The 20587-nt window shown below is 47.4% G+C and overlaps 1 protein-coding gene across 1 annotated transcript; it reads right to left on the bottom strand.

Moving 5' to 3' along the window:
* Nucleotides 1–640: 640 nt before the first annotated feature.
* Ppp1cc (protein phosphatase 1 catalytic subunit gamma) lies at nucleotides 641–18147 on the bottom strand. Its single transcript, XM_041648951.1, has 8 exons — nucleotides 17863–18147; nucleotides 6625–6756; nucleotides 5712–5942; nucleotides 3843–3947; nucleotides 2853–3076; nucleotides 2525–2659; nucleotides 1771–1831; nucleotides 641–932 (listed from the first exon to the last, which is right to left on the bottom strand). The coding sequence occupies exons 1-8, from the start codon at nucleotides 17915–17917 to the stop codon at nucleotides 862–864; spliced, it is 1014 nt and encodes a 337-aa protein (XP_041504885.1). The 5' UTR covers nucleotides 17918–18147; the 3' UTR covers nucleotides 641–861.
* Nucleotides 18148–20587: the final 2440 nt, after the last annotated feature.

Here is a 20587-nt window from a genome sequence, read left to right on the forward strand (position 1 = left end):
CTGTAGAGCCAGAACTTGAACATGACCCTTTAGGTTACAAGGGTGTATGCAGGCAAAGGGACAAGACCCTGTACAAGTTATTTTCTCTGCTCAGGGTCCTATGTCAGAAGGCCAAGGCTGATGCCCTTGAACAGCCTCTGACGTAATCAATGGCTCCCATTCCCCTTCCTCACTGAAGAGGTCTACAGAACATTAGGTTCAGGCTCAACAAAGCAAATGTGTAGGGGGTGGGGAGTAGAAAAGCACCCAGGGCCAGCTCTCAGGCCAGACCAAGACCCCATCTCCGGTCTTGCCCCACCTCCCCACTACCACACATAGGGTGGAGGCCAGAGGTTGTCCCCAGCTTGGAGCAGAGCACCTGGCTTAACACACACAGCATTCCTCCAGAACTGCAGAAGCAGAAGCAGCAGCAGCAGCAGCAGAAACAGAACCACCACCATTCCTCCAGAACTGTGAGATCAAAGAACAAAAGTAGAGCTCAAGACAGTCAGGAATTAAGGCCAGAGCTCTGCAGACAGCCCCTCCTCCCTCGTCCAGGCTACACAGCAAAGAGCTAGGCCCCACCCCCAAACTGACTGCATGAGAAAAGGCAGAAGTGAACTCAGAGGGGCTGCGAGAAAGACAGACAGTCACAAACAGGTTAACAAGCTCGCATTTAATAAGTCTGAAGTCATTCTCAGCACATGGCATTGTACACGGGCATCTGTGGAAACAGATTCATTTTTAACAGGTCGTAGTTTAAAAAAGTCATAGATACTGTGAGTTCTGTATAAACGGGTGGACGGCAAGTTAGTTCCTTTTGATTTATAAGCCTCAGCGTCACCGCAGAATAAAGAATGTAGCCAAAGAAAGCGCTATCGATCACTCGTATAGGACAGTGTTGTTTCTATAATTTGAAGCTTTCTGAATGGACGGGTTCAGGCCTGATCCAACTGTAAAAAGATCACTCAGTAAATAGACTATCTGGGAATTGTACAAATTGTCATTAACTTCCATCATTAATAGCTTACCCAGCACTACATCACTATTGCTATTTAAAGTAAAAACCTGCTTCTGAGTCCCCACGGAGGCAGCCTGTGCACGCAGCCTCGATGCCCTGGCCACCTCATGTCCAGGGCGTGCCAATACAGTCCAACAGAAACTTTGGCTTTAGGAAGGAATCACAAACATTGAAAAGAATGGCTTTAATTGTCATTAAGAGTGCAGTGGGAGGGAGTGTGCTTCAGACAGTCTGGGCAGTATGGGCAGCAGGTCACTTCTGCTGCCAACGCTGCAGACACTTTGTACATGACAAGACAGAGGAAAAGCAGTCCCTTTCAAACAAACTTAAAAAAAAATGTTCACAGTGGTTCGTATCAACAGAATGCATTTATGACAATCACACGTACAAACTCACACACCCTAGGCTTTCTTTATATCCTAAAGAAAACGAGCATTTACATTATTCATGATTTATACTAAATTAAAAAAAAGGTCAATTGTACACTTCTCCCTCGGTCAGGATAAACTGCCGAGGTGCATAGCTTAATACCATCATCAGAGTTGTCTGCAAAGGGAACAAAAACGCTTTCTTGACTGAAGTGCCTTTCACTCGCTGCTATAACCAGCAAGTGCCAGCAGGAACCAAAATGAAGGAGGGCCTGGCAGGTCTACCTGGGCAAGCTGACCAGCACATTACATTTAAAAATGAAGGTTATGTACGTTATGTTACAAGTCCCAACTAGGCAGTGTCAAGTGACATCTATTTCTTTGCTTGCTTTGTGATCATACCCCTTGGCGGTGTAACGGGTCTCGTGGCGTTGGGCTTCTTTTTCTCTGCAGGCTTTAAAATCTGCAAACAAGAAGACAGCAGGCATCTTAGGGAATGCACTCAGGCTCTGGAAGTTCCTGCTAACACTGCCCCACCCCCAACTCAGAGAATCCCTCTAGCACATCACACAGATGGAGCTACTTAGTACATGAGCATTTTTGTGGAGACATGCCATAACATACAGCTAAAATATGTGACTTGGCAAAAAAAAAAAAAGTTCCCATTGGGGGGAAAAAAAGTCTAGAGCTCCCATAGCCTTGTGGAGTTCTGTGGAAGGCACTGGAGTTTGCAGGCTCTGGGAGGTGCTGAGGGCTACCTCAGGACTTCCAGGGCAACACTAACATTTACAGCTGAATGACACCGAGCAAATGTGAGAAACAGCCAACAACTGAGAAGATGTTATGGCAAAGGAGCCCCATATGGTGGCGCACACCTTTAACTTCAGCACTAAGAAGGCAGAGGCAGGTGGATCTGTTACATCAGAGGCCAGCCTGGTCTACATATGGAGTTCTGGGCCAGCAAGGGCCACACAGACTGTTTACTGGGGAAAGGTCCCTGTTATTTTTTCCTTCCTTTAGAAAGAGTCCACACATTACCCCATGGAACAAACACAGGTTATTGGGAAAGAAAACAGAGCCTGCTCGGGAAACAGTGATAACTGTTTTTCTGGAAGTCAGCACAGCCGCAAGCTCATGAAAAGAGCTGCTGTCTCACCTGGAAGGAGCACATGAGGGTTTCATCCACACTCATCATGGCGCCTGCATTGTCAAACTCGCCACAGTAGTTGGGTGCAGAAAACAGAGTGACTAACTGCCTCTTTGCAAAAAACTCATACCCATCTTCAACCACCTGCAGAGAGACAGTGTCAGTGTGAGCATTGCAAGCCTGAGCTGTGCCACGCTCCTTCCCCACAGAGCTTGGCCTCCTGCCGCTCTCCCCAGAGGCACACTGTGTGGCAAGCCATACCTACCCACCAAAATCAACAAGGAGAATCTGCTCACACACATGCTCTAAGTGTACATGTAAAATTCAAAATCAATACCTGATGGGCTCTACATATAAGATCCAAATCATGCTTATGGAGAAATTTTGCAACCACTTCTGCACCAAATGTGAAGGACACTCCTCTGTCATTTTCACCCCAGCCTAAGACATCTTTATCGGGGTCAGACCACAAAAGATCACAAAGAAGACCTTGATCTGGTACATCAGTTGGTCTCATAATTCGCCGAATCTGCTCCATAGATTGAAGATCTGGTGATAAACCTATTAAAGAGAACAGGAAAGAACAGTGAAGCAAGCAGAATTGTTCTAAGCATACTGGCAGCCCCTCCTGTCTAGAGGCTGGTGCTGCCAACGCTGCAGTCAAGCCCGTGGCTCTTTTATTTACTTGGTTTTGGTGAAAACAATGCAGCAACAAAAACCTGCCACCAAATAGGTACAAACTTACTGTCCTGGTGTGCAGAGCAATGGGATAGTCACTTCAACACAGAACACTGTAAAGTAACAGCCAGTGACTCTGAATCCACACCCCTCCCAACAGAGGGCAGCAAGGCAGATGCACCACGTGCCACCATACCAAATGCAATGGCTGGGCCCAGGAACATTGCTTGGCTGTGAGGCTGTCCAGACCTCCACATCTACATGAACAGCCATGACACATTGTTACTCATGTACCCTGTGCTGCCTTAATATAATCTGTGTTTTTTGATAGCTGCTTAATTTCCAATATTATCCCCAACTCCCACATCTTTTCAATCTCTGTATACCTCACACACAGCATAGCCAATGGAGCAAAGCAAAACTACTTTTGGAAGGAGACCCAGCAAGAAGAGTCTAGGAAAACACATCTGAACAAATGTACTAGACTGGCTCTATTTTCAGTCTTCCCTCACACTTGACCCAAAATGACACTGGCTATGTCACCATGGACAAGCCCTAGTGTGTGTACAACAGTGGCCTGGCAGAGGCCATCTTGCCCAGTCTACCTTTCGGAAGGGGTGAAGTTACTTGAATGCAGGTGGCCACATACCTCCATGACAGCAGAATATCTTCTCATCCACGATGGCTGCTATCGGTAAGCAGTTAAAACAGTCTGTGAATGTTTTCCACAGCTTAATGTTGTATCTTCTTTTGCCTGTGAGAATGCAGACGGTCACTCCATTGTCCATGTAACAGAAACATGCTAGCATAAAGAGACCTCACCAAACCAAACCAAACCGAGTGCCTTTTCTATGGAATACATCTAAAGGCCTAGACTCACTCCTTGCAGGGCCTAGCAACAATCTTTCTGAGCCAAGCTTTCAGGCTAGACAGACCACACACCCCCAGCACCCAGATCAGGCTTGTACTCCATCCCTAAAGAGGCCACAGATTCCACGGATAACCCTGGAAACTGAAAGGAACACAGCGAACATGTCCAATTACCAGCAATTAATGGGAATAACATCAAGCAGAAACTGAGGTCAGATGACTCTGACCCCACTTCAAAATCCATCTGGTCCTGTATCCTTTCTCTGTTGAACCTGGTGCCTAGGCAGGCACTCACTGCCTTTGCTGAGGGCTAGATAAAGGTTCTGTGTCTGCAGTGAGAAGGCCCATGCTCCAAGTGCCCAGGCTGCCTGCAGGCCTCTATGGTCCATATGACTTTACTACAAACCATGGTATGTGTGTGTCACATTAGTAAGTGCTAAGCCACCAGACTCCCTTAAGCACCTGCCACCCAAGCCCAAAACCCTCTCCTGGTAGAAACAGCCCAGAGGATACTGCAGTCAAATGCTCAAAACTTTGGACATTTTGTTTGTGTGACACCCCAATCCTCTAAACGAGCTCCTTTTTTTTCTTCACTAATTCTTTTCAAGGCTTTGGCATCATTTCTGTCAATGATCAACTCAAAGTACAGTCTCACTAGATAATCCAGAGCTGTGTGGGGTGGGCATCTGAAGTCCCACAGCCAGGATAAACTGGAGCAGGAGCCACAAGGCTGAGACCAGCATGGGCTACTCAGTAAGAGTATTTCAGAAAAACTCAAAGTAAAATGAGATAAATCCAAAAGACCAGAAAAGGCACAAAACATTATTTTGAAATAAAATGGAGAGCCAGTGTGATGGCTCAAGGTTAAAAGGTTCACTGTGCAAGCCTGGAACCCAAGTTCAATCCCCGAAACTGAATTAAAGGTGGAAACAGCCGACCCCACAAACTCTGACCTTCATTCCTGTACCCCTCCACATCAAACACACAATTTAAAAATTAAAAAACCAAAACAGCTGTTTAATGATTTATTTATTTTTATTTTTCGTGCGTTGTTGTTTTGCCTGCATGTATGTCTGTGTGAGGAGTTGGATCCACTGGAACTAGAGTTACAGACAGCTGTGAGTTGCCATGTAGATCCTGGGAATTGAACCCAGATCCTCTGGAGGAGCAGATGGTGCTCTTAACTGCTGAGCCACCTCTCCCGCCCCACAAAATGTCATTTTTAAAGCATTTCTTTCTCCATTAAGCATTATTTCAGAAAAGTCAATGCCCCTTTCCTAAGTACAGCTGTGCTAAAAGAACATAACATGCATCTCAAAAACAAACCGTTTCACTGCCAGATCCCACTTCTTCCGCACACTGCCCCCAGCACAGTAATGCCAGCAACAGATGCTCTCAACAGAACCGACCTAAGCAAAGTTGTGAAAAGCAGAGCCATTTGGACAGGTTCTCAGAGCTGCACTGGGAACAAAGCCAAGGGTGTCACAGTGGGCTCTTTCCATCCAATCCCATCAGTACCCACATTCAGGCAGCAATCCGTAAGACTAGGATAAGGGCAGCTCCATTCTCACCAGCTCAAGGGAGTGGTGACATCTTTGCCACCACAGTACCTTCAGGTCCCTTGTTCTTAGACTCACAAAGTACTTACATTCATCGTAAAATCCGTAGATTCTATTGATGCTGGCACACTCATGGTTCCCTCTGAGAAGGAAAAAGTTCTCCGGATACTTGATTTTGTAGGCCAGCAAGAGGCAGATCGTCTCCAGTGACTGCTTGCCCCTGTCCACATAGTCCCCGAGAAACAAATAGTTGCTTTCTGGCGGGAAGCCACCGTATTCAAACAGTCGGAGCAAATCATAGTACTGCCCGTGAATGTCACCTAGAGATGAGAACTTCTCAGTATTGCCATCTGCACAGCCTTCAGCTCAATGACAAAACCCTGGCAAAACACCCCTTAACTGTTCATCACACATGACAATGGCCTCTAACAAGTTCACAGGCAACACTAATTCCCAACCCTGTAGCATATTTAGTCCAACAGACCATGTCCAGAGCCCCCCACAGATGCAACTAATTAATTAATTTTGTGGTAGAGTATCTTGTCTCAGCAAGTTTCCTGCCTAGTACTGCAGTGAACTGCAGATCACCGAGAAACCTGGGCTCAGCTTCAGAATCCTGTGTCAGTCCATCCTCTGAGTGTCCAGTGAGCCTAGCTCCTCACAACACTAGCAGCCCATGCGCTAGCACAGCCACAATCTTTAAATGCAGCCAGATCAAAGCCAGGGGCGCCTCACTCTGAACATACATGACTTACCCATCCCATCCAGACTGCTTAGTTTTAAAGGATGGCCTGTACCTGCCGACAGCAGAATGAGCCCAACTAGACCAGGCCACCACCCGACTCCTGCTGCAGGACCCTTAATCCTTCAGAGAACAACTTTAAAACTCAAAAGCTGGAACATTTTCTCGACAACTACAATTTCACTCAACATGAAGGGCCATCAAGGTGCCCAACTGAGGGTCAGTTGAGTGGGGGACGACGCACTTAGTCCCACACTCACCACATATCTTGAGTGGTGCTTCAAGTTCTAGAAGGATAGGCTGACTGAGGAAGATCTCCCGAGACTTCAAGCAGAGTCCTCGGATTTCGTTCTCCTGTAGCTGGACATTCTTGCCTGGCTTGGACCCCCTCACTGTGGAAAGAACAGCAATTAGGACACAGCTTCACATAGAAACATTTAATTTAGGGCCTCAGTAGCCAAGAGCCCTACTGTTCTTGCAGAGGACCGGAGCTCTAGTCCCTTCAACTGTGGCAGGCATCTGTGGAGCCTTGGCTGGCACCTGCACTCGAAACGCACAGGGCCATATGCATAAATAAAAAAAATAAATAAAACTTCAAAACTGGGCTGGGACCGGGCAGTGGTGGCGCACGCCTTTAATCCCAGCACTTGGGAGACAGAGGCAGGAGGATCTCTGTGAGTTGAGCTAGTTTCAGGACAGGCTCCAAAGCTACAGAGAAACCCTGTCTCGAAAAAACAAAACAAAACAAAAACAACAACAAAAAAACCAAACAAATAAAAAAAACTGGGCTGGGCTTGGTGGTACATGCCTTTAATCCCAGCACTTGGGAGATAGAGGCAGGCAGATCTAAAGTTCAAGGCTAGCTTGCCTACAAAGGGAGTTCCAGGACAGCGAGAAACCCTGTCTCAAAACTTAATTTGAGAAGGGGGGAGTGGTGTGATATAATTTTTCTTTTAATGTTAAACACCTGTTAGATAGAAGTTGGCTGGCCTATAAGGTCTCAGCTGGAATCTTAAGATGTCAAAAGTTATATACTTCAAGCCAAGCCAGGTTCCTTCACAGTACTCTCAAGATCACCCTAGCTGGGCCTGGATCTCATGTGTCAAGAGTGCCATCCCCAAACATCCTCCTACCCTGTGCCACATCCAAGATACCAGGACAGTGCCTTGTACTTCCAAGACTCTCTAGTTTTAGAATGAACTCAACTTTGCATTGGGAAAGGCTACACTATCTTGTAATATCACTAAGTCTGTCCTCAGAACAGCCTGACTTAATTAATAGTTACAAATGTTCAGAATCGTCTCCCCATCATTGTTTTCAGAATCGAGTGTAATCCCATGGTCTTTCATTTATGAGGTCTGAGTGTTATTTGCATTTCATTTTAAAATGCCACAGTAAGAGCTGCAGAGGTCATTGGTTAAGGACACTAGCTACTCTTGCAGAGAGAACCCAGATTCAACTCCCAACATCCACATGACAGTTCCTAACTCTGTAACTCCAGTTCTAGGGGGTCCAACACCATCTCTGACCTCTGAGGACACTAGACAAGCATTCAGTGCACAATCATACATGTAGGCAAAACAACCACATACATACAACAATTTTTTAAAAAAGCACTAGAAACTAGAAAGGTAGACGGCCTGGCAACTATGTTGCAAGCAAGTTTGAGGACTTAGGTTTGAGCCCAAGAACTCAAAGAAAAGAATGCCAGCCTGATGGCCCACATCCACAATTCCAGTGCCGCAGAAGCAGAAATAGGCAGATCTCTGGAACTGGACAGCCAACCAGCCACCTAATCTACTTGGCAAGCCAGTGAGAAATCCATTTAAGGGGAGAGGGAGCGCTCTTGAATGAATGATATGATACAACTCCAAGGTTGTTCTCTGGCATCCATATCCAAAATATGCCATAAGCTTCGTATGTATCCTTTAGTAAACACTGTGAACACAATGAGAAAGGTCAGCACTGGCTTCCAGGCATCCAAAACAACTCTTGGCCCAGCACCAGTCATGGCGACTCCTGAGCCCAGAGACAGCCCTGAGCTCCACTCACCGCCTTAATAAAGTCTGGCCTCAGCCCACGCCTCAGGAGGCAAGTACGACAGCAGTGGAGACATCTGTGCGAGTTCCGGTTACAAGAGCTGAGACAATCATTATGTGGATGGAAGAAACAGCTCTAACTGCCAAGGATCTGAACTCTTCAGTTCTGAAGCGGCTGCTTCATGGAACAGCTGATACAGGCCCCGCTTGCTGCACGTCTGGGTTGGTCCAGGGGCCTGACCCCTCAGTGTGTTGGAATCTCTGCTTTTTGGTACCAAAGACCGATGAAGCAGGCACTTGGGTCCCTCAGAGCCAGGCTAAGCAGCCCATTTAAGACTGTACCTATTCATCAGAAGCCAGTGTCAATGAATTTCTTTTTAGTAAACCCTAAACCTAAATGATCTCATTGGCTTAAACTTTGTTCAAATTGCAGGCTTTGTCTTCAAATCAAAAACTATTTGGCCTGATAGCTAAGTAACAACAGAAAGTCTAACCAAGGCTTACACAGCTTTTGGTTCTGCAGTAGAGCAGATATTCCCCGAGAGGTCTGCTAGGTATCTCCTGCTATATAAAGCCGTGTCCACTCAAGGCTGCACCTATGCTTGAAAACCAGAGCCTTAGGGAAGCTGGCCTTTCTCTGAAGGAACAAGTTCCTCAGGAATGGAATGGAATAGTATGCAAAGCAACATCAGTTTTTCAGTGAAAAATGAGCAAGGAAGAACAAGGAAAGGGTGAGCTTTCAAAGCAGGGAGGAAAAAAAAACAGGCACAAGAAGGGATAGGGAGCCAGCCAGGAGCGGATCCCTATGTGCAGCTTCGCACTAACCCCAATATAACTGGACTGAAAGACAAAAGTGGGCCGGGAGTTGACTGACACCATTGGGTGTCCTTCTATTCTCTACCTTACTTTTGGTTACACTGGAGGACTCAGGGATCCTGTCTGCCTCAAGTACTGTGGTAAATGAAACCTTAAAAAGTAGAGTCTGGTGGAGCCAAATACAAGTCTCACTTTTTGCTTGTTTTGAGACCTGGTTTCTCTGTGTAGCATTAGAACTGAAACTCAACTCTGTAGACCAGGCTGGCCTCACACTCAGAGATCCGTCTGTCTCTGCCTCCCGAGTGCTGGGATTAAAGGTGTATGCCACCACTGCCTGGACACAGGTCTTGTATCTGTAGCAATTTTTAGATACTGAGCCATCTTCCCCAGCATCACCCCCTTTCCACCCTTTTGTGCAGTCCCAGGGATTGAACCCAGGGTCTCCAGGCTTACATAGCAAGCACGTTTACCCACTGAGCCATCTCTCACCAGTCCCTCTTCTATGTTGGTATAGTCCAGGCTGAGCAAGTAGCCTTCAGGCCTGACCAAGTGAGAGATAAAGTAGCCCAGCAATAAGCATTTGAGAGAGGGGAAACAGCAGCCAAGCAACAAAAGCTTTTCTTTTCCCCCCACAGACAAGATAAGCCGCAGACAAGATAAGCAGCACTCAGGACAGAGACGTGGGGGACCTCTGCCTTACTGGCCAGAAACCTGGGCAGGCTGCCCAGCAGGAGACTTATTTTTGGTTAGAAGGGAACTCTTGGACGCTTCTGGTTTCAATAGGAATTTTCTTCAGCAGAGCCCACACTTGTTAATGAGTGACCCATTCTTATGTCTTTAATGAGAATCTTCATTATCTAACTTCTGGTACAGCTCACAGGCTTCCTTTGTTACAGGGTTCTACTGGAGAAAGTCAGATGTTGCTAATATTCCCTGGTTCTGAAAGCATTCACTGCCACTTTAGACAGTTTATGAGCCTTTTATTTATTTATAAGATTTTTGAGATAAGATCTTACTACATAGCCCTGATCAATCTTGAACTCAGAGATCTGTCTGCCTCTGCTTCTGCAAATGCTGAAACTAAAGATGTATATATACCACCACTACCAGCTGTTATTCTTGACACAGGAGTTCACCAAGCCCAGACTAACCTTGAAATTCAAAATCTGTAGCCTCGTAGCCTCATTCCCTCCACCTGGCTTCTTTTCCATTTTCCCCCCAGAATGGGACAGGAGTTGAGTATTGTTCCTTCTGATGAGATGTAAAGATTAGATGCATCTCTTACAGCCAATTTATTTCTATCTGAAAACTGGTACACATTATTACTCATGGCGTCAGAGCTTAACTCTGACATCTAGGTAGTTCAAGGGAAAACAAACTACCAAAACCATCTGCTGCCAGAGCTGGCAACAGCTGCTAACTGCAAGGACTTCTCTTCAGCTGAGGCCGCTCCTTGCCCCAGAAGCACACAACTTTCTGAACCACTGGCAACCAGCTCCAACTGTCAGTCTGACTGGCCTGCTCATTGGGACCCCCTGATGTAGGAGGAAGTCTGCACCCATCTTTCCTGTTAATTTAAAACTTTCGAATCAAAACACAAAACATACCTTTAATCCCAGTACTTGGGTAGAGAGGCAGACAGAACCCAAGGCCAGCATGGTTTACACAGAGGAAACCCTATCTCAAAAAGCTGCCCCCCCCCCAAAACATAGGTTTATACTCTTCAAAACAGGCTTTGCAGCCGGGCGGTGGTGGCGCACGCCTTTAATCCCAGCACTCGGGAGGCAGAGGCAGGCAGATCTCTGTGAGTTCGAGACCAGCCTGGTCTACAAGTGCTAGTTCCAGGACAGGCTCCAAAACCACAGAGAAACCCTGTCTCGAAAAACCAAAAAAATAGGCTTTGCCAGGCATTCCCAGTGAGCACTAGGTATGTTCTAAAAACTGCCAAATCAGAAAGATCTTTACCTCTCAGTGCCAAGCAGAATGACTCCAAAAACTAAGTTGGAGGACCTACTAGTTCGGCCTGGCTTGGTGCTATAGATCTTCACTGCTGCTGGGTCTGCCTGCCACTCCCAGTGGCATCTTCTGGCAAGAAGGGGACCTAGGCATGCTGGTAGCTAACAGCAAAAGCTGTTCTGCAGAAACTACTCACCCAAACATCACTAACATCATCAGTACATCATAGAAGTTTCACCGAAAACTCCACTTAACAACCAGAGCAATAAACCCAAGGTCAATCAGGGTGCTACCAATGGTCATTTGCACCCCTGGCATCTCTCCAGACAGCAGTAATTTTCCACAGCCTAGCAACAAGCAAAGGAGACAGCATTACAGGAGGAGTAGAGGAGATTGAGTAATGGGGGCTAGAAAAGCCTTCTCCATGGAGCTGGTGGAACCCTTGCCCATCATGCACTAAGCCCTGGGTTCCACCCCTGCATAAAACTGGGCTTAGTACCAAGAGAATCTGAAGCTCAAAGCCATTTTCATCTACACAGAAGTGTCCAGACCAGTCTAGGACACAGGAAACCAAGAGCAGCACAAAAGAAGAAGTCAGCAGCCCTTGCTATCTGAAGACAACCCTACTCAAGGAGCATCAGCTTTACTGCCAGCACTTGGGAGTTAGGATCAGGCAGGCTGCTGGGAGCCCAAAGCCAGCCTGACCTACACAGTGAGATCCTGTTTTTTTTTTAAAAAAAAATTACCTTAATAGTATTTTAAAATTTGTTAGAAAAAGATCAAGGCCAGCCTGGTCGACAGAGAGAGTTCCAGGACAGCCAAGACTGATACACAGAGAAATCCCGTCTCAACAAACAAACAAACAAATCAAAAGAGATCTGAAACTAAATAAATTTAGTAAATATTTGTGACACTGTACACTTTCTCACTAACAACCAAGTTATTTTCTACAAAACCTGGAAAGCTCACTTGGGAGGCAGAGGCAGGCGGCTGAGTTCGAGGACAGCCTGGTCTACAAGAGCTAGTGCCAGGACAGGCTCCAAAGCTACAGAAAAACCCTGTCTCAAAAAACAAAAAAGAAAAAACCTGAAAGCTACAGAAACTTTCCAAGAATCCTCTTTTCCTCCCAACTACCAACAAGAAAAGTACTCTTCCCACCTCACTGCTGCACACCATCCCTGCCAGTGGGCTGGGACCTGCTGCCATCATGCACACTCCAGACTTTAAGGATGATTCCCATTTCCTCAATGTGGAAAACGGAAATGTGCCTAAAAGAGTTCTAGCTGCTGGGCAGTAGTGACACACGTCTTTAACTCAGCATTCAGGAGGCAGAGGCAGGTGGATCTCTGAGACCAGCCTGGTCTACAAGAGCTAGTTCCAGGACAGGCTCCAAAGCTACAGAGAAACCCTGGCTCGAAAAACCAAGAAAAAGGAAAAGAAAAACAAAAACAACAACACTCTCAAGGACTCATTTTATTTTCTGTGCTGAACATGAAGCCAATTCAATGAAAACAGAGTATTTAGCCTAAGTCAGGTATTGGGCTGTCACTGTCACCTCTACAATCTCATCACTCAGGTGGGAGGCAGGAGATCAAGAGTTTGAGGTCATTCTCAGCCACAGGTGAACACATTTTAGCATCAGTGCCTTACCCATCTAACCCTATGAATTTCCATTTCTTGTGTAAGCCCTAGAAATATACCTTTCAAAAATAAGGATGTCACTAACCCTAATCCTGGAGGGGGGAAACATCCACAGAACCTATAAAGGCAGCATCTTGCCTTCATCCTCCTGATAGACAACTGTGACCTCAAGACTAAGATAAAAATTCCTTCCAGAGCTGGGCGGTGGTGGCTTAAGACTTTAATCCCAGCACTTGGATTAAAAATTAAAAAATTAAAAGAAAAAATTCCTTCCAGAATTCCTGCTCAGGGAAATGGGATCTGCCTTACTTTAAGGGGCCTGTGGGGTTTCTGCAGCTACAAGGCAGTTCCCACCTGGACCCTTTCTCCCTCATATTGTAGACTGTGAAGTGTGCCAGCAGCCCCAGCATAAACCAATGAAAGCCTAGGATAGTTCTGCTGCCCCACGTCTCCCAAGCAAAGGGGCAGTCAAGGTTCTGGGAGTCATCCTTGCCAAAGTGGGGTTTTTAAAAAGGCCCAAAGCACCTGCACATCAGTCCTGCCCTGTCTTTCAGCTGAAGTATGAGAGGACAGACCTGTCCATGCTGAGAGCCAACCTTTAAGCCAGGAAGTCCCTATTAAAATGATCTTGCCTAGCCGGGCGGTGGTGGCGCACGCCTTTAATCCTAGCACTCGGGAGGCAGAGGTAGGCGGATCTCTGTGAGTTCGAGACCAGCCTGGTCTACAAGAGCTAGTTCCGGGACAGGCTCCAAAACCACAGAGAAACCCTGTCTCGAAAAACCAAATAAATAAATAAATAAATAAATAAATAGATAGATAGATAGATAAAATGATCTTGCCTGTGTATTCTGCTCAGTTTTAAGATCTGCTTCAAGACAGCCTTATCTTTCAGAAAGGACCTTAGCTACAGCCATCTGGAAACTCTAGAGCAGGAGCTCTGAAGAGCCACAAGCAGATTTAGAGACTTAGGACTTCAGACTGTCTTCAGAAAGAGGAAAACTGATTGGTAAGTACTCTGTATTAATGCAGCCACTTCCCCTGCCTTGCACCCTGGCCATGACCTTCCTTTTCAGAAACAGGCTTCTCGCACACTGAGATGTGAAGCAATTACAATCATCTGGTACTCAAGAAAAATGCTAGCGGTTTCATGACGCACCCCAATGCCAACCCCCCCTTAAAAACCAAAATAACAGAGCAAGAGGCCAAGTCCAAACACAGCTAGACTATTTTCTACTTAAATCTCTTCTGCTTGAGCACAGAAGCAGCAATGTGCTAACATCAGAATGTGCTAAGGAGTAACACATAGATCTTCCATCAGCGTGGCTGACCATGGACAACACGGGCTGGACTCAGGGAAAAGCTACTGCATTCAGTGATGCAAAGCTGTAGTGCTTTTGACCCAAACCCAATTTCCTGTTTGTTTCTTTAAATAGGATCTCTGTAGTCCAGGCTGGCCTCTAATGAACTCATTATGTAGCAGAGGCTAGCCTTGACATCCTGACTGCATCTAAGTGCAGGGAATACGGGTATACCACGTCACTATTTAGGCTTGGGTGGCCTGTAACTGTAACTTATTCTGTGAACCAGGCTGGCCTTGAACTCAGAGATCCACCTGTGCTTTCCAGATTTAGGATTAAAGGTGTGTCACCATGCCCATCGTAAAATTTATTTCTAATCGTCTGTCTGTTGGAGTTAAGACCTGTACTTATGTGCCATTAGAAGCCAGGTACCTGATCCCCTAGAACTAGAGTGATAGGAACTGAGCTGCCTGCTGTGAGTGTTGGGAACTGAGCTTGGATCCTCTGAAAGGAATAATATATGCTCTTAACCATCTCTCCAGCCCTTGTTTGTTGAGACAGGTTCTATGTATGGCTGGCTGGCATGGAATTTGTTATGTGGACCAGGGCGGCCTTTCAACTCACAGTTCTGGAATTAAAGGTGTGTGCCGCCATGCCCAGTGTCACCTTTTATTATTAAAGAACCCCTTAACTAGTTCATACAGCTCTCAAACTAGGACTTTCATGAGACAGATGTTGGTTGCTACCCAACACAGCCTGGCCTAGAACGTCTGGATTATCATGCCTCAGACTCCAAAGTGCTTAGGGTTGCAAGGAGTCCCCACTACAAAAGATCAATTATCAATGTGAAAAAAATGCCTCATCAAGTGACAAATCTTATTTCTCCCTTTTAGAATTAAACTCTTAATTTTTCTTAAATTTGTATTATGTGTGTGCAAATACACGCTTCCCAGGAGTGTTTGTGGAGGGGAGGTGAATGGATAACTTCTAAGAGTCTGGTTCTCCTCTCAGTTTCATGTGAATCCTGGGGATCAAATCAGGTCTTCTGGGGTAAGGGCAAGAGCCATCAGGTGAGCCATCACTATAGTCTAAGAATTACTTAAATCTTACTTCCAGTGTTTAAAGATAAAGGTCCTGAAGGCATTACAGAAAGCATAATACCACATTCTCTAAAAATGTACACACATTCTCAGCAGATGGCTGTGGTTTCTGTTAAGTTCATGTACAGAGGTAAAAAGAAACATACTGTGCAGGTAGGTTATCATCAAAAGCATTTAGATAGTGTCTTACTCTATTAATTTCAAAAGAAAATAAAAACCACACAGAGAAACCCTGTCTCGAAAAACCAAAAAAAAAAAAAAGAAAAAGAAAATAAAAACCAGCCTGGACATGGGGGTACAGTACTGGATTTCAAAACTTAAGGAGGCAGAGGCAGAGCCGGGCGGTGGTGGCGCACACCTTTAATCCCAGCACTCGGGAGGCAGAGGCAGGCGGATCTCTGTGAGTTCGAGACCAGCCTGGTCTACAAGAGCTAGTTCCAGGACAAGCTCCAAAACCACAGAGAAACCCTGTCTCGAAAAACCAAAAAAAAAAAAAAAGGAGGCAGAGGCAGGCAGATCTCTGAATTTCAGGCTAGCCTTTGCTTCGTAGTGATACTCAGACTCAAAATTTAAAAAGTAACTGTCAAGAAACTAAAGGGGGCTAGCCAATTGTGGAGCATGACTTTAATCCCAGCACCTGGAAAGCAGAGGCAGGTGGATCTCTAAGTTTGAGGCCAGCCTGGTCTATACAAGAGAAACCCTGAACCAACCCCCCCTCCAAAAAAAGGAAAGAAAAGTGTGGGGGGGGGCAGTGAAGTGATGGTTCAGCAGTTAAGAGTGCTTGCTACTCTTGGGGATCATCTTGGTCCCATTTCCAGCACAGACGGCAGCTCACAACCATCTCGAACTCCAGTTCTAGAGGACCCAATGCCCCTTTCTGACCTCCTTGGGCACAGGCATGCATGTGGTGCACATATACACATGCAGACAAAACTCAAAATATAAAATCTAAAAACAAAGTTTTTTAAAGGCTGAGAAAGGAAAGCTAGTGAGGCAAGTCTGACCTATGTTAGATCTCCAGGATCTACACAAAGATAGGAACCAACTACACCCAACAGTCCTCCACTCCCGTGTGCTGTGGCCTGTACGCACCCACACACATCCCACACACAAAAAAATAAAAGTAAACAAATTTAAAAACAAAAGATGAGCCAACTTTCAGCACAATTTTAAGCATTAAAAAAAACAGGCTCAGGTGGTAGCACATGCCTTTAATCCCAGCACTCAGGAGGCAAAGGCAGGTGAATCCCTGTGAGTTCGAGGCCAGCTTGATCTACAAGAGTGAGTTATAGGGCAGCTAGGATTGTTACACAGGGAAACCCTGTCTTGAAAAACCACACACACACACACACACACACAAATTTAAAAAAAAAAAAAATCAAACCTGAATTGGGGATGCAGCCCAGGTGGTGGAGTGCTTACTCAGCATGGAGGAAGCCTTGGGTTCAAAACCCAGCACTTCATAAACACAGGCTTGGTGGCTTGTAAATTCTAGCACTTGGGAGGCAGAAGGATCAGGAGGTTCAAGGCCAGTGCTGGCTCCTTGAGACTCTATCTAAGGGGAATGATGATAAAAGCCTTTAATCCCAGCACTCAGGAAGGGGAGGGAGGCAGATGGATCTGAGAGTTTGACCCTAGCTGGCCTACATACTGAGCTCCAGACCAGTCAGGACAGTGAGACCTTGTCTCAATTAAAAAAAAAAAAAAAAAGAGAGAGACCCTATCTAAACAAAGCATAGTATTAAAGGGAGAAAATGCACAAATTTTTAAAAAGACACTTTACTTCTCTTTCAAGGCCTCACTTGAAAACCTCCACCAGCAGAACTATGCAGTCCGTCACCATGTCCATACTGCATGTTACACTCCAAAAGCAAAAGCAGTCAAAGTAGCTAGTTAACACTGTCAAGGGCCCAAATCCAGAAAGAGATTCGGAACACCTCAGCATTTGCTCCGGAATTAGTGGGGAGCGGGACTTTGAGACCCTATGTAAATCCCATTTTAATCTCACAAGTAGGAACCCACTGCAGCGCCCCCGCCCCCCCCACTCCGTCTTAAGTCGGACAAAAGAAAGCTTTATCTTTAACCTTTCCTATGCCACAGGGTATACCCTGCGCTCCCACAAGGTGAACAGTGAAAGATAACAGGTTCTGTCTAGATCTTGGCTGCCAGGGGTTTGAAACCCGACTGTTGACTGCGTCCTTGGTCCAGCGAGGTCTTTGAAGTTTCTCCAGAGAAACACTTCCAGGATAACAGCACCTACCTGGCAGGGCGCTCGCTGAATGAATGCAGCAGCGCGCCCCTATCACCCGGGCCGGGGCCGGGTCCGTGTGCAGATGCACGTTCAAGGGGAAAGAGCGCGGGAGGGAGGATGGTTTGAGTGGGGAGGAGAATGCAGACTCCGGGCTCTCATCGCCCTGGGACGTCGCCCCGCCAAGTCACACCGAGGAGTCCCTGGGCGCTCCAGATTATGAGAATGTGAAAGCAAGGGCGGGGAGGTGGGGTCATAAAAAGACAGGGTCCCCAGACCCAGAGGCGCTGTGTGCGCGCCCCAGAACCAAGAGGCTTCCGAGAAGGACCGCCCCCCCCACTGGGCCTGGTGCCCACCGGCCCCCGGCCGCCGCCCGCCCGCCCGCCCGCGCGCGGCTCACCTTCCAGCAGCCGTTGGATGATGCTGTCGATGTTGAGTTTGTCGATATCCGCCATCGCCGTCCCGCCGCCGACCCTCCCGCAGCGGCGCCGCCGCCGGCTCGCGCCCGGGTCTCACACGTCCTCCTTCCTCACGCCACGAGCCCCACGAGCGGTGGTGGCGGCGGCGGTGGCAGCAGCAGCCGCGGCGGGTCCCCCCCCCCAGCCGCCCCGCTCCCGGCTTCCTCCTCCTCTCGCCACTGGAACCACGAGAAGAACAAAATGGCCGCCGACTCGTCAGGCCAGCCTTGGGCGGCGCACGGATGCGCGCGCGGGAGTGCAGCGGCCGGGCCGGGACTTCTTTACAGGCCCATAGGGCGCGCGGGAGGGGGCGGGGCCGGCTCCGGGAGGGGGCGGGGCCTCCTCGCGCAGGAGGCGGGGCCCTGGCAGAGACGGTTGAGCGACACCGCATCCGCGCGCGGGATCCTTCCGCCAAACGGGCGGGGGAGAAATAGAACCCCCCCTCCCCCATGGCTGGAGAGTGAAGTTGCAAAGTTGGCGCGCGCGAGTTATCGGGCGGTTGCGCGCTGCGAGGGTGAAGGTCTCCTCTCGGTCCTGCTGCTTTGGACAGACAGATGTCGGCTGACTTGGCGGGGTGGGAGCCCACCAGGGAGTCACCCCTCGAAACCAGTCTGGGTTGAGGTTGCCCATGGAGGATCATAAGGAGGTTAGAGCGTTGAGGATTCAAATACGATGGCTCATACTGGTGAACAAGAGAAGCTAAATACATGGCTCATGGTAAGAACGCTTGTCTGGTATGTGTGAGATCCTGGGTTCAAGCACTGCCAAGATTTTGTAATACTACAATAAAGTATCTAAGTTCCAGTATTTGAAAAAAAGAAAGCCTGCCCCAGATAAACCAAAATGTTAATCCATCGTGAGTGGCGTATATTTCAGTGACCTGGGTACCTCTTGCGTGCGCTTCTGCAATTTTACATTTTTGGCAGAGGTTGGGAGAATTCTGTAAGGTGCCAGAATTATCTTTGAATTATTCTTCTTGAACTCAGAAAGTTATATAATAGCTGAAAGATTCTCCCCTGGATTTAGCCCGAGCTGGATTGAATGAGCGTGCGTCAGAAAATAAGATGGAAATTTGCCGGGCGGTGGTGGCGCACGCCTTTAATCCCAGCACTCGGGAGGCAGAGGCAGGCGGATCTCTGTGAGTTCGAGACCAGCCTGGTCTACAGAGCTAGTTCCAGGACAGGTTCCAAAGCCACAGAGAAACCCTGTCTCGAAAAACCAAAAAAAAAAAAAAAAAAAAAGATGGAAATTTGCACATTTCGCCGGGTTAGAGGCTGCTCTGCGCCCGCCGGGCTTCAGCATATTGGGCCGTTGCTTGCTTCTGGCTTCCTCGACTCCCCAGAACACCCTTCTCCAGGGAGCCCCCAACTCTACAGCCTTGAAGGCTAACTGGATCTGGAATTGCACACCCACCTGACCCTTTTTTTTTTTTTTTGGTTTTTCGAGACAGGGTTTCTCTGTGGCTTTGGAGCCTGTCCTGGAACTAGCTCTGTAGACCAGGCTGGTCTCGATCTCACAGAGATCCGCCTGCCTCTGCCTCCCGAGTGCTGGGATTAAAGGCGTGCGCCACCATCGCCCGGCCCACCTGACCCTTTTATCTCTCCAAGCAACACTTCACAGTTCACAAAGTCTTCTTCCCCACCCCCTACTCCAGAAGCTCACGATTTTCAATGCAAGAGGGATGCGCGGATTCCCTTTCTTGTGTGCCCTGCGAGGTGGCTTCCCCATCTGGAGATTCATTTTCTGCAAGCATTGCCTTCCCAGGCCGCAGCAGCATGGCGTGGGGTGCACCGACCCGGATCTCTGGCACCCTTCCTGCTGCTGGCTGCCATCCACGGTGGAGCTTCAGATGGCCCCGGTGCCTCTCAGGGGTCTGCTCCATTTTGCTCAGTCACCAACTGACTCTCTCATGCTATGGTTTTGTCAGCCCAAAGCACCTGGCTCAGTAGACATCTTGACATCTGGGGTCGATGCCAGTCCCTGCTGTGAATATCTTGTGTGGCTCCCATCGAGTTTCTGGGACCTTGGGCTCCTCCAGGGCAGGATGTGTCTTTGCAATGTCACTTTGGGGGAAGGAATATGAAAGACAGGTTCACGCAGGAGTCAAATATTTATGGAGTGCCTACTCTGTTTTTGAGTGTTTTCTAGGCGTGGAGCAGGGTGAGCAAGACAGAGAAAACCTCTCTCTTTCCTGGGAGATTCATATAGAGACAAACACACCACACTCTTACTTGTATGAACCAAAAATTGTCCCGTTGTGGGGGCCAGCTAAATGACTCTGTAGGGTAAAGGTGATTGCCACCAAGCCTGCCAATCTGAGTTCCAGCCCCAACACCCTAATGGAAGAAGAGAGAAAAATGCCCACAAGTTGTCCTCTGACCTTCAAGCAAACATATATACAAACTAAATAAAATGTAACAAAATATTTTAATGGCCAGCCTAGTCTACAAGAGCTAGTTCCAGGACAGGCTCTAAAGCTACAGAGAAACCCTGTCTCGAAAAACCAACCAACCAACCAAACAAACAAACAAACAAACACTACAAAGAACCCTGTCTCAAAAAATAAAAGCAAACAAAAAAATTAATGGAAAAAATTACCTCAAGGCCGGTTATACAACTTTAATCCCAGCACTGGGGAGGCTGAAATCCCAATACAATCCTAGAGAT

The sequence above is a fragment of the Microtus oregoni genome, unplaced genomic scaffold (genome assembly GCF_018167655.1).
Source record: "Microtus oregoni isolate MIOR12 unplaced genomic scaffold, Mior012 000003F_ref0000135, whole genome shotgun sequence".
NCBI classification, from domain to species: Eukaryota; Metazoa; Chordata; class Mammalia; order Rodentia; family Cricetidae; genus Microtus; species Microtus oregoni.